Below are 13,576 nucleotides of genomic sequence, written 5' to 3' on the forward strand. Positions count from 1 at the left end.
TTGAGATTTACTTTTGGGTATGTAATAGCTAGGACAAATTTCCAAGATTTGCCCCCTACTCTTTCTGGATTAATCACTATTCACATGCCTAGTGCACACACTTTGGAATATGCATTAGAGGTGTTTATGAGTTAGCTAGGTGAGCATAACTTTATAACTCGATTTTCAATTTTGATAGAAGTACGCAGTCAAAATTTAACAGTTCCTAGACATAAAACAGCAATAAATAACTAATCTCCAGCATAAACCATTTCATTGCTTCTAAAGGTCATAAACCACGTATAAATAATAATAATAATAATAATAATGAAGTTTCCAACTTTTGATATGTAAAAAGTACTTGAGTGGGGCTTTAGTAACGAACACAATTAATAAATTAGGCCACTTAGAGTGATTCTAGTGCCTAATGTCGATTAATAATATCCAATGCGAATCGGAACTCAAGGCCATTACAAAACTAACATTCCACCACCACGTAGAAGAATTCAGACGATTAGTTTTACCAGGTGCCCATGCCGAACAATGCTCAAAGGTAAAACGAAAAGGGCCTTGGACCTAATGCTTTGGCAAGTCCAACCTTCGTTTAGGCCCCACTCACGCTTACAAAAAGTTTGATATAATTTCCTATTTTTAAATCTATTTTGAGATTTACAAATAAAATAATTATTTCTTTGTTTGTTATTATTTATATAGAATTGACTAGGCTTGGTCCTTAACCTTAAAATAATAACTTATTGCTTGGACACCTTCAACATGTACCATATCTCGTTGTACTAGCTCTTTCACTTGTGGAGGAAAAAAATCTATTTTGGTTAGAGGTTTTTTTGACTTTGATATCTCTCATAGAAGATTTCAAATTAGTGAAAATTTTAATAACTTTTAATACTACTTAGTACGAGCTCATACTTTCAATTTAAAAGATATATATCAAGGGTACGTATGCATGCATTGCAAGTATATCATCTTATACTTACAGCAAAACTTTTAAACTCCACAAGAGCAATTAGAGTTGATGCATGGCTCATTAAAATTTTTTATGAAAATTAATAAATTAATTAATCATTAATAGACTATAACAACCAATTAACTCTACTTGTGGAGCTTAAATAAAGTAATTTGAGCATAATGTATACATTTCCAAAGTGACAAGTTTTAGAACTTAGATTTCAATTTAAAAGCCCTGAATTTGAATTATAAGATGATTTGAAATGAGATTTATAAGAAGATAACAAAATTGTCTTATTTTTTAACCTAAGATCACATGTACCAATATATATATATTACAATCATACCTGGTCCTATATAAATCCAAACCCCGAAGCACCCAGGTTACGATACCTGGTCCTAATATAAACCCAAGCCCCGAAGCACCCAGGTTACGATACCTGGTCCTAATATAAACCCAAGCCCCGAAGCACCCAGGTTGCCTCACCTAGATAGAAATGGTTAATCTATCCAGATTGTCAGTTCACTAATTTTGGAATTATAAATTATTATTATGCCATCCAATGGCTATTGTGAGCGGTTGGGTTATTTGGACATCGAGAAAATCTAATATGTTCATTCCCCAAATGTTCATAGTACAACACAAATTGTTAATGGAGGTGGCTTCGATTTTAGTGAATCTCAATAATTTTTTTAATTTCTTGATGTTTGAGTCATTATCGTAAGTTGGAACAGAATTTTCCCTGGTTCATCCATTGGTCTATGCTGGCGTAGTCCGCACACATAAATTTTTTATATATCATCCATTCAAGACAGGACGGCAGGACCCCAATCAAAGATTTGGACCATACAGAATTTGACAACTGACGAACTGTCACGGTTGGTGAACGGCGAGTCAGGTCATCAGCGGTAGCTAAGATTAGCCCCATCTATGCACACTATGACTCTACTTGAACAGCCTTTTACTCTAACCCATTGAATTGAAATAAAATTATTAGTTAACGCGCAACCCTGAATCATTCTGCAAACTATTATATTTATGGGGCCCTTGGCATATGCTCATGCAGATGAAGGTAGGTCCTTTGTCAAGAAGCTGTACTCAAATACTGGTTACTCTGTCCTAGTATAATATATGAAGGAATTGTAGTTCCATTTCATGCATTCACATGGCCTAGCCTTCAGTTTTTAGAGAAATTATTAGGTAAAAGGAGGGGTTTTGCAGTCGGTAGTAGGCTTTTTTCTCTGGGTGGCTCCTGGCTTCATTCTAGTGCCATTCATTCACTTTGCATAGAGAAATTTCAACTGCCACAAATCCCACAATGGGGGACAGCCCCAGAGTAGAACCTGAGTTTGTCTTGGTTTTAGGATGACTTGCTCCGAGATCCCAGTAGTTTAACCCTCGAGGAGCTTCGGAATGGTGCTGAAGCCTCCGACCAGATTCATGGTATTCATTTTTCTCTCACCTTTCATTACTCCAAACCAAAGCTACGTTTACATTAGGCCTCCCATCCATCTTGTCATATAACTCATTAGTTAATTGTATCACAAAATAGACTTAATTAGCCGTATCTTCTCTATGTATATATTAGATGAACTTGTTCACATGTTAACAGTTAAAACAAGCAATATCTTGCTTAATTAAGATTGAAGCTAAATGTTATGTAAGCATTGTAACGGAATGTTAATTTTCATTAGTTAATCTGTATATGATGGATTGTTCTACAAAGAACAAAAGGCAAAATCGGGGGCTTCCCTCAAACCTCGTCCCTTGTATCCTACTCTCTTTGCTCTTTGCACTTCATTTTGTTTCCTCCTACCATTCCCACCTCCAAGGCTCAAACCTTTTTGTTGTGCCAATTCAATTTTAGAAACCTCAAAGCTTATAAGTACAACTGAATTGATTTGTGTCATTGAGTGACGAGCTGGATACTACGAAATTGCAGTTTGCAGGATTTTGGTAAACTAGAAGGCCATGAATTCAAAGAAATCTGTTCACAACCTAGCCGAAACAATTCATTCCCTGCTGGGATTCAAGTCCCGTTTAAATTCTACTTGGGTCAAGTCAGTTTGTGATATAATAAAGAATATACCACATGAAGGATCAATTGGCAACAAGTGTGAGGAATCTGCGACCGATAGCTCCAAGATAAAAGGTACGCCAACCCCAATCCATTCTTAAAAATCTTATCCGGTATAGATGTGTATGTTTAGTCTATGTGCTTGCTTGCTTTAATCAATCTCTCATTAGTTCTAATCCCTGCGTGTACCCCTCCCTCTGTTTTTGGTGTTCACGTTAACAGAAGAACTTGCTGCCTTAACCGACTGCATAAACCAATTGAACATACAGAGGAGGCAGGTCTTGAATGATTTGTTGGACTTGAAAGGTTAGTCATTTTATATTCTCGAGTTCAGTTATGTAAGGATGGCCATTGAACAAGAACCTGTTGCACCCGTAATTGAATATGATGATTGAAGAAAATTAAAGCGTGGTAGAGGGGTGTGCTCATCATAGTTATGCGGTCATATTGCAGGGAACATTCGTGTTTTTTGCCGTGTGAGGCCCTTCACGTTGGGGGAACATATAGAACGTTTAGGACCTGTCGTAGCTTTGGATACAGGTAGCCTCCTTCTAAAACTTGCTGATAACAAAAGTAAAAGATACACCTTTGACAAAGTGTTCCACCCAGGTTCCTCGCAAGGTACCATCCAAGTCTTCCCCTTCCTTGATTTCATTTCTTAATATTTTACTACATACTCATAATGGATTGCATAAATGTCTTTAAAATTTCAGATGAAGTTTTTTCAGAGGTTGAACCGGTCATCAAATCCGTCGTTGACGGTTACAACGCATGCATTTTTGCATATGGTCAAACGGGAACTGGAAAAACCTTCACAATGGTGACCACAGTCTACTATCTTTATACTGATAGCGTTATAACATAAACTAGTAGTAAATATCTTTCCAACTCTGATGAAACTGTGGTCACTGCTTGGTTTCCTTGGTATGATTATAAACAGATTTGATCTCATCAACAATTGAAATGTGCTAATTCTTGACACAAACATACAGGAAGGTACTTCAGATTCCCCTGGAATTGTGCCCCGCACGATTGAGGCTTTGTTCAAGCAAACCGCGGAGAGTAACCATACTTTTCTCGCAACTTTCAGTATGCTTGAGATTTATTTAGGAAATCTCAAAGACTTACTTGTACCACAGCCTATGAGGCCAACAGATCCTCTGCCACCGTGGTGAGTATGCAATACAGTTTGTTGAGTGCCTTGCTGCAAATGCCTGCTGATTCGATACTGTGATGCCTGTCTGCAGCCTTTCAATTCAATCAGATCCCAAGGGAGCAATCGAAATTGAGAACCTAGTTACCATCCAAGTAAGCGACTTCAACCAAGCTTTAAAGCTGTATAGATTAGGATGCCGACTCAGATCAACTGCCTCCACAAATTCAAACGCAACTTCAAGCAGATCCCACTGGTAACCAGTTTTTTCCAACCAGAATTTTAAAGGAATATTTAGAGCTCGGATTATTCAACTCAGTTCTACTCTCTAGAGGCCCTGAGAGCAGAGCTGAGCTTGAGATACATTCCTGGCAGGCAAACTGCTTTTGATTTCTGATTCTAATTCTGGAAACTGCATAGTGAATAGAAATACTATCATTTTTCCTGCTCTAAGTACGTTGTGTTTGTTGCTCCTCTTAGCATGATTCGCATCTCAATTACTTGCTTCAATGCTCCTGAGAGGCGACGAGAAACAAATAAAATTTGGTTAGTTGACCTTGGAGGAAGTGAGCGTGTGATGAAGACGAAGGCATGGGGTAGAAGACTTGATGAAGGAAAAGCCATTAATTTGTCTCTTTCTGCTCTTGGAGATGTAATAAATGCTCTTCAAAGGAACAAGAACCACATACCATATAGGTAAGCCTGAATCAAAATATAACTGGAGTTCGCTAAGAATGATTCAACCTGATCTTGTGAATCATAGATTTATCCCTGAATCACCAGCTTTTTTTCTTAACTATACTTTTGACAGGAACAGCAAGCTGACACGGGTTCTTAAAGATTCCTTAGGTAACTGATTCTTTACTGAATGCCAGTTTCCACTTTTCTAATTGTTTTACCTACGAAGTACCTGAGTTCTAGGGCTAAAATATAACTCTGATCTCGGTCCACTGTGAGGATTTTTGCATTTTGTTGGAGTTATGCATGTGACGATTTTTGCATTTTCTTGTCCTCAAATTAGTTCACTTTTATTCAAGCATGAAAGGTGCATGAGGATTTGTCTATTTTTGTATTTGCTAATCCTATATTAGATATTATTTGCTTTTTCAAAATTTTCTATTTATCTTATCATCTTTAGGTGAAGATTCAAAAACACTGATGCTTGTACATGTCAGTCCCAAAGAAGAAGATCTATGTGAAACAATATGTTCATTAAATTTTGCAACAAGGGTGAAAAGTGTTCATTTGGGGCATGAGGAGTCCAATGTAAGTTATCCTGCCTGGTTTTGTATACTTATCTAACTTCACAAGTTGGAGCCCATTTGGCCACGCAATGCAGCACTGTGGGAGCCCCTTCCCACCGTGCTGCACCCCTAAACAGCACTGGACCCACCATGCTGCATTGCATGGCCAAATGTGCCTTTTAATGGTACAAGTACAACGTTTGATGATGTACAATTAACATGTTAACGAGCCCCAATACTGTGCTGTGTAGATATAGCATAATGCTTTAGTAAATTCTAGATCAAAATGAGAAGATTAATGCCAATAAATATTATGCATGCAAATTGATAGAACAGAATTGGAAAACAAGTAAGGAAAAAGTGAGGGAGAGAAAAAATGAAAACAAAGTGATCTCACAGATCTCTAGTCATGGTATGGATTTGAAGAAGCTGCATTAGACTAGTCATTTCTTTTTTTAAGATACACTTGTGGGAAAGAAATATAAGATTCCATTAAAATATCAGCAATGATCCTGCTGCGTCAAAATCCATTCACTTGGAAGAAATGAATAATTAATGTTGTACATCAACACTCTTAGTTATTAACGGTCATTACCTGGCTGGTATGCAATGATTGCCATCTCAGCACCTCATCCCATCATTTGATGTAGAAAACTCTTATATGTCATAATAAATTGCTCTTATGAACTTACGGTGATCACTTGGATGAACCATAAAATATCAGGAGGTAAGAAGCCACAAGGAAGCTGTTATGAAAAATCTGCAGCAGAAGATTGAAAAGATTGAAGATGAACGCCAACATATGAGAAGAAAGATAAAAAGGTTAAAAGACAAATTAGAAGGTCTGACAAGGACGGGTCTATCTTTGGAAGAGCAAGTGCAGCTTTCTCAATTATCTACCGAAGAGCCTCCTCCTGACCTTGACTTTACGAAGAACAGGATTGGAAATGTCATAACAGCTCTCCCATCACAACTGCCTAGATTTATGAGATCAACTATTTGCAGCAGACGAAAATCTGGGAAGGAGCATCAAACATCAGTTGGGAGAGATCCAGTTCATTCAAGAAGGAGAAGACAATCATCTCAGCGAGCTGAGTCAGTGACTTTCCCAGTGAAGAATAATTCAGAATGCAACTCTGACCGCAGCATTTCAAGATCTACATGTGCAGTGGAATTGAACATGAAAGCTAGTATAGATAATGACACAGAATACAGCCAAGACACATCTGAGTTTGATATAAAAATGGTTGTATTCCCAGAGCAGAATATATCACAAGTAACATCCAATCATCAAATGACGGCCCAGGTTGGTCACCTTGAGAAAAATGGGAGTAGAAAATCAAACAAATGTTGCTCCACAAAAATTTTGAAGGTTGATCAATGGCTTGACTTACGTAAAAGTGAACCTAGTATTAGTGGTTATGCTCCAAGGAATGACTGGGTTTTAGACATTCCTATCTCAGAGAAGAAACAAAGGTCAAATGGACAGAAAAAGACAGAGATGTTATGGAATGAGAAGGTGTCTACATATGACTTTGCAACGCAAAGGATTCACAGCAAAAAGGAGAAGCGGGCTACTTTAGAGGTAGCTGGAAGGTCTGTTTCTGAAAGGGTGGTAGACAAACCACCAACGTTAAAGGATTTATTTGTTGAGGAATCAATATCTAATTTCATTTCTCCACCTCATGCAACAAGAGGCCAGACAACAGAACACCCACAAGACTCACTAGATGGCTTATTGATAGAGGACAACCAAGGTGGCAGTCTTTCTCCACCTGATTTTTGCTGCGATGGATTAGAACAATTTGATAATGAAAATGAATTCTATGCAACACCCATGGTGCAGGCAATAAATGACACAGCACAATCTTCAGACAGTTCCATGCTAAAGAACAGCAGGTACCAGTTTTCTCCACCGGACATGGACAATTGGATAAGCAACTCACAAGAAATTTTTGATGTTTCGGCCCTAGCATCAGAGCTGGAATGGTACCATGAAAAAGCACCCAGCAAAATGGCTACAGAAGTTGGTGGAAATGAGGACGTGTCTGCCTTATCTCAATCCTCACAAAAAGAGATTAGACAAAACCTGTGCAGACTGAAATCTCAAAGAGCATTATCTATGGATGACATAAAACAAAAAGATCTCAAGATGCCACTCATAGAATCACAAGAAATCACACAGAACAAAGGTAAGTTTTAGGCCTAAACCAAACATGACTCCATTCTATAACTATGCTCATTCTCAACAGGTAGCATTCACCTTCTAGGAGCATGTGATTTCAGGAGTCTTAATCTACAGCTTTATAAATTATTTCTAATGTCTTCTTCTAGGAGCATGTTATATCCTTAAACAGAAAGTTCAGATTTCATGGGCCAGTGCTCTTCTAGGATTGGGATTCCTCGACTTAGGATTCGATCATGACTTCTTCTATGGTCTAGTGCTCTGAAGCAGCTGCAGTACATGACAGAATGACATTAAGGAATTTCTACTTAATTCACATTAAAGTTGGAGGTTGAGCAATCATTAAGATTGAATGTTTGCACATAACCTAAATGTTCCAATCCTGCTCTTGCATCTGCTAAGGTTTTAACCCCAATAGGACAATGCAGCATCTATTCATATCTGTGCAATATGGAGGTGCAATGAGATTGTTCTCACTTCATCTCAAATGTCCTAAACAATGTCTGTTTCAAACTCTTTAGCTAGAACTCTGCTGCAATGAAACGAAAAGTGACAGTTCTGGATGTGCACTTAGTAGGCTGAAAAGGCTATGTGGTTGCTGTAAATATGTATTTATAAATTAAATTCATATATATAGGTATTCATTGGGCTCATTTAGATGTTTGTATACGATAAAAAAAATGGCAGATATTATCTTGTTTACATGATTTGCATTTCATTTCTTAACTGCTCTCTCTCATGTCTTCTCATGACATAAATAGAAACTGAAAGCATAAACAAATGATATAATACATCACAGTAATTACAATTTACTACGAAATGTCTCATTGAAATCCCATCCATAAGTTTAAAAGTTTTCTGATCACTTTGATAGCTTTGTCAATCATAATGCAATTCACTGCAATAATTTTGTCATTAGAGTATGAATCCCCATCCCCAAGTGGAAAAAAAAAAATTGTTAAGCGTTTGTCTCCACTAGGAACCAACCAATCTATTGGAAATCAGTTTAAGTCAGCGGGGTCAGTCCAAGCATCTAAAAGTTTTCACCATAAACTTTATAGAATTACTTCCTTCATAAGATGCCTTGGAGAAATATGGTCAAATCTTTCACTAAATGCTGTTAGAAGCCCTTTTTCTTTCTTCTTTTTTGTTTTTAGTTTTTTTTTTCTTTTTTCCCCTTTCTTGTTACTTCTTCGCTATATTACAATTTTAAGAGACTTTTATGCGTAAACACATAACATTACAAACTCCAGGAAGTCAAAGCTACCAATGGATCTGCCTGTTCACCCTTCTTATTCTTTTTTGTTTCCCCCACTAAAAGCTTGGCATAAACTTGTTGTTATGCGTGGAAGGAGAACAGGATTTGTGAAACTTGACAAGTGGGAAGCAGTATGGGGAAGTGAAAGAAGAGAAAGTTAATATGTGTGGAAAAAGCTACGACTGCGAGCAGCTAAATAGAGGGGACTTTGGAAACACGTACCTGCTATTGATGAGCTGGCACATAGATTTCAATGCAACCAATGTCCATTGACAGGCATGATGTGTCTATACTTCAAGTACAACCATGCAGAGAACAAGGCATGGACTTCTTTTTAGCTGACCTGTTACTGTTCTGAATTGAGAAGACGGATCACATTAAAGGGAACTGCAATCACTTATGTGGAAATGCTGCTCGTTCCATTAAAGCTGGTCCAACACCAGAGTCATGATTAAGTAGTAATTATTTATCCCATCAGCCATCAAAATCAAGAAGCTCATCAAATTCGCTAAGCAAATGATGAACAATTTTCAACTGCTCGTTCAAGTTGAATAGGATTCCATGTATCCTATCATACTGAGGGTGTGATACGTCTCCTGCAATGAATTCGTGAGCTCTATTACTCACCTGAATGAAACTCCTACCCGGCATCTTTGGAACACCTTGGTCCCTCATCATCTTCCTTGTTATTACAGACTTATCCCACCTGCCACCTGAAGCATATATATTGGATAAAAGTGCATAGTTTCCACTATTCCAAGGCTCCAACTCTACCAAATGCAGCAAAGCTAACTCTCCCAGCTCAGCATTAGCATGAATATTAGAGGCAGCAAGAAGTGACCCCCATATAGCTGCATTTGGCTTAAAGGGCATCCGACTAACTAGTTCCAGCGCTTCTCTTAGGTAACCTGCTCGCCCAAGTAAATCGATCATGCAACCATAGTGCTGAATCTTGGGTTGAATCCCATACCTGGAACTCATAGTATTGAAAAAGCAGCCACCCAAATCAACCAATCCAACATGAGTACAAGCAGAGAGGACGGCAATGAAAGTGATATCATTGGGTTGGACTTGAGCCCTTTCCATCCGAGAGAACATTTGGAGAGCTAATGTTCCAAGCCCGTGAAATGCCAGCGCAGATATGATGGTTGTCCAAGTTATTACAGTCTTATGGTTCAAGTTCTCAAATACTTGCAACGCCTTGCAAATATCGCCTGACTTGGCATACATTTCAATAAGTGCATTTTTGAGGGGAATCATTTGATTGAATCCATGCTTATGAATGTAGCCGTGAATGCACTCCCCCAATAGGAACTGAATGGCACCTAAATGGGCACAAGCAGTAAGCACAGCCAACATAGCAATCTCGTCAGGCTTCACATTCTCCAACTGCATTCTGCGAAACACAGCGATGGCCTCGTTGGGGCGGTCCATTTGAGCATAGCCCGCAATCACAGTTGTCCAACAAACCATTACTGCTTCTGCATTTGTTTGGGTTTGAGGCATGCGCTCAAACAAATCCCAGGCAGCATCCGGGTTGCCAACCTTGGCATACCCAGCAATCGTGGCACTCCAAAGGGCAACGTCTTGTATAGATGTAGAGACGGAGGTGAGTTGGTCGAACAGCTTGCGAGCATCCGAAACGCAGGCACACGAGGAATACATTTGAATGAGAGCCGTAGCCACGTAGATATTGGCGTTGAGTCCAGCGCATACGGTTTGAGAGTGAATCTGAGTTCCAAAACGAAGGGCCTGCAGGTCGACAACCGCCTTCAACGCAAACGGGAAGGAGTAACTGTCGGGTCGCAACTTGGCCCGGGCAATGCTTTTGTAAACGTGGAGAGCCTCAAAGGCAGAGTGAGAGAGTGTCAGTGCTTTGATCATGGTGTTGAACACATATATGCGAGGCTGTGAATTGAAGGCAAACACAGAGTACGCGTAGCCGGAGAAGCCCAGAGAAGAGCATGCCTCGATAAATTGGCTGAGGAGAATCTCGTCGTGATCAAGGGCTGTCCGTACCATGAATCCATGTGCCTGCTCAACATGTTTCAGGTTGGAGCAGCGCTTCAGTAAGCAACCCAACTCTCTCATTGTCATTCTCCGCTGCCCCTACACTGCAATTCAGCGCTCTCTTCTTTCGTCTCCCTACTTCAAGGACGGACCGGAGCTGGCTCATCTCTTTGCGCACGTGTGTGGACAAAAGTAGTGCGTCGACTGGAGTTGCCTTTCTAATTTGTGCTAGCACCAGCAAATTTTGATACTTTTGAACTTTGGGCTTTGGCCCGGGTTTGCCTTGAAATTTTTCTGCAGCTTCAAATTAGTTATGTTTTCTTTAATGCTTGGTATTTTTAAATTTTAAGGTACAATATTTTTAATATTTATATTTGATGTATTGACATTATATAATTTTTATATATTGTCAGACTTATAAAACATATCACCTTTATTAATGATTTAAAATTAAATATTAATTTTTTAAAAAAATACATTTAAAATAAAATTAAATATATATATATATTTTAAAAATATATAAATAATATTTCTTCTCTCTCTAACTCCATCATTTTGACAAAATTATTCTGTTAACTTCAATAGTGAAAAGGCTTAGGAAAGTCTTAGCTCGACGTAATGGACATGGGTTAGGAAAGTCTGATTCTAGCTTCCATTTGGGACTTTGATTGCCAATGGTTTCTAATTTTCCACACAAGAGTCGAAAGACAGCAAGACATAAATTGATAAATTAAGTTAAAATGCAGCAATCAAAGTTAAATCATAGGAAATATAAATAGGAATCGCATAAGTTGAGTTAAACTGAATAGCATACAAAGAAAACTATACTTATACTTGCAACAAAATTTGGTTGTCAATTTAATTGCCAAAAAGTTCTTTGAACAAGATTTAATGCTAAACTTTAGTGGGAAAAGTGACAAAAATGTATACTCTTCAAGATTTTGTTAATGTATTAAAAATAAACTCTAATCAAATAAAAATTAATTTTTTTATCACATTGTAACACTAAATTCAATATAAAAATCACTTAAAAAATATATCACTAAAACCAACAAGTAAAAATTTTCTTAAAATCTTTAACTCTTGAAGTTGCATAATTTTACTAAATTTGCTCTTAATGGGGAAAGAAGAAAAAAAAAAAAGGAATGAAAATGATGGAGTTGAAGAGATAAAAGAAGAAGAGAACAAGAAAACGTTGGAGAGAGAAAATAATTATTATTTATATATTTTTTAAAAATACTTAATTTTAACTTATATATGTATTTTTAAAAAAACTTTTAATATTAGTTTCAAATACTTATGATATACTATATGCTTTCAGTACATTAAATATAGATTTATAAAGAACTAATAAAAACTTAATTTGCAAAATATTGTGTGGTGCTGCACAGCAATAATCAGGACTTAAAGAACTTTCTAATTTTGAGAAGCTGAGCAACTTTCGGCTTCGAGGGCCTTCTTCTTCGTATTTTCTAAAAGTTTTTGAAAAGCAAAAGCTTAATTTCATTGAGTGAAAATGCACTGGATCAGTCTTATTTGTTGTACCTGTAGCAGCATAAACTCAACCTCCAAACTCAGCAAGAACAAAAATGTAACTGGGCAAACAGAAGCATTCAAAAGAAGGAAACTAATCATCACAGCCAATCAGTGTTGGTGCTTCCAACAAAAGGAAAAACAAAATAGACAAATACCCAAAGAAACAATCAGAATTCCCACATCATATACGAATTGAAAGAGACTTTAATATCAAATACCCAGAAGAGATTACCCTTTTTCATCATTTCTGTTTTTGTTCAGATTTTGAAAAATGGAAAAAAGAGGGGTTGGTTCTCTTTGAGTGACGATGGAAATCAAACAAAAGAAAACTTTTATTTGCCAAATTTCATTTCATTGATGTCAATTGAAGGGATCAGGTAAAGTTACTTTGAGAACCATAGAAAGATATATGCACTTTCCCTTTGTACCCTCTCACGCCATTAAAGCTGGGTTGGAGAGGAACAAACGCTATTTATGTTTTTCTCTCACACCCACAACAAAATATATATATATATATATTTAACACTATATATTAAATAAATATATAAATAAACATAAAAATTATTTTACAGAAGAAACAAAGATAGAGAGCAGAGTGACGCACAGGACACCAACACCATGACTGACTCAGCAGCAAAGAGATTGAAGAAGAGAAGGAATAGAGGAAAAAAGGAGCCGAAGTTTTGGTGGGAGGTATAAGAGGTTTTTTCTTTTTATTTTTTGGAAGTTTTTTATTTGAGGGGTATTTTAATTATTTTATAAAATTTATTTTAGAGCATATTTGGTCTGATTTTTTTTTAATTTAAAAGTTATTATAAAACTCTTATAAAAAATAATAATTTTTAAAATTAAGTTAAAATTGTTTGATAAATTTACTTTTTATAAACTCTGTTTTATAAATAAAATATTTGGTAAAACAACTTAAATAAACTCTAATTTTAATTAAAATTACCATAAAAGGTATTTAATAAATAATTTTTTATTAACCACTAATTTCTTTGTTCAAAATAAAAAAAATTAACTTTATTTTTTTATCTATTTAAAATAAATTTTTGAAAATATAAAAAAATTTATATAACATAAAGTTTATAATTAATAATAAATCATAAAAAAAGAGATGAAAGAAAGTAGGGAGTCGGCTATTAGAACCTTTAACCCTAAGAATAG

The 13,576-nt window shown here is 36.7% G+C and overlaps 2 protein-coding genes across 5 annotated transcripts; one reads left to right on the top strand and one right to left on the bottom strand.

Annotated features, from left to right (window-relative positions):
- Positions 1 to 1,879: 1,879 nt before the first annotated feature.
- Positions 1,880 to 8,258, top strand: LOC18589561 (P-loop containing nucleoside triphosphate hydrolases superfamily protein). 4 transcript variants are annotated; one of them, XM_018127960.2, is made up of 12 exons: positions 1,880 to 2,018; positions 2,889 to 3,098; positions 3,246 to 3,329; positions 3,477 to 3,644; positions 3,737 to 3,843; positions 4,016 to 4,194; positions 4,271 to 4,432; positions 4,657 to 4,872; positions 4,988 to 5,025; positions 5,315 to 5,442; positions 6,145 to 7,612; positions 7,755 to 8,258. In XM_018127960.2, the coding sequence occupies exons 2-12, from the start codon at positions 2,918 to 2,920 to the stop codon at positions 7,868 to 7,870; spliced, it is 2,847 nt and encodes a 948-aa protein (XP_017983449.2). In that variant the 5' UTR covers positions 1,880 to 2,018; positions 2,889 to 2,917; the 3' UTR covers positions 7,871 to 8,258. The 4 variants fall into 4 exon arrangements, with proteins under 4 accessions (XP_017983449.2, XP_017983450.2, XP_088666023.1 ...); XM_018127961.2 differs by lacking the exon at positions 7,755 to 8,258 and having other exon boundaries at positions 1,918 to 2,389; positions 6,145 to 7,177; positions 7,267 to 7,407; XM_088809897.1 differs by having other exon boundaries at positions 1,923 to 2,389; positions 4,994 to 5,025.
- LOC18589562 (pentatricopeptide repeat-containing protein At5g56310) lies at positions 3,698 to 11,071 on the bottom strand. The gene is given in 5 exon segments (XM_007014592.3): positions 3,698 to 4,691; positions 6,016 to 6,180; positions 6,270 to 6,577; positions 9,086 to 10,951; positions 10,953 to 11,071. Coding segments are annotated over 2 exon segments (1,701 nt in total). The 5' UTR covers positions 11,040 to 11,071; the 3' UTR covers positions 3,698 to 4,691; positions 6,016 to 6,180; positions 6,270 to 6,577; positions 9,086 to 9,337.
- Positions 11,072 to 13,576: the final 2,505 nt, after the last annotated feature.

This window comes from Theobroma cacao, chromosome 9 (assembly GCF_053813885.1).
Source record: "Theobroma cacao isolate CCN51 chromosome 9, ASM5381388v1, whole genome shotgun sequence".
NCBI classification, from domain to species: domain Eukaryota; kingdom Viridiplantae; phylum Streptophyta; class Magnoliopsida; order Malvales; family Malvaceae; genus Theobroma; species Theobroma cacao.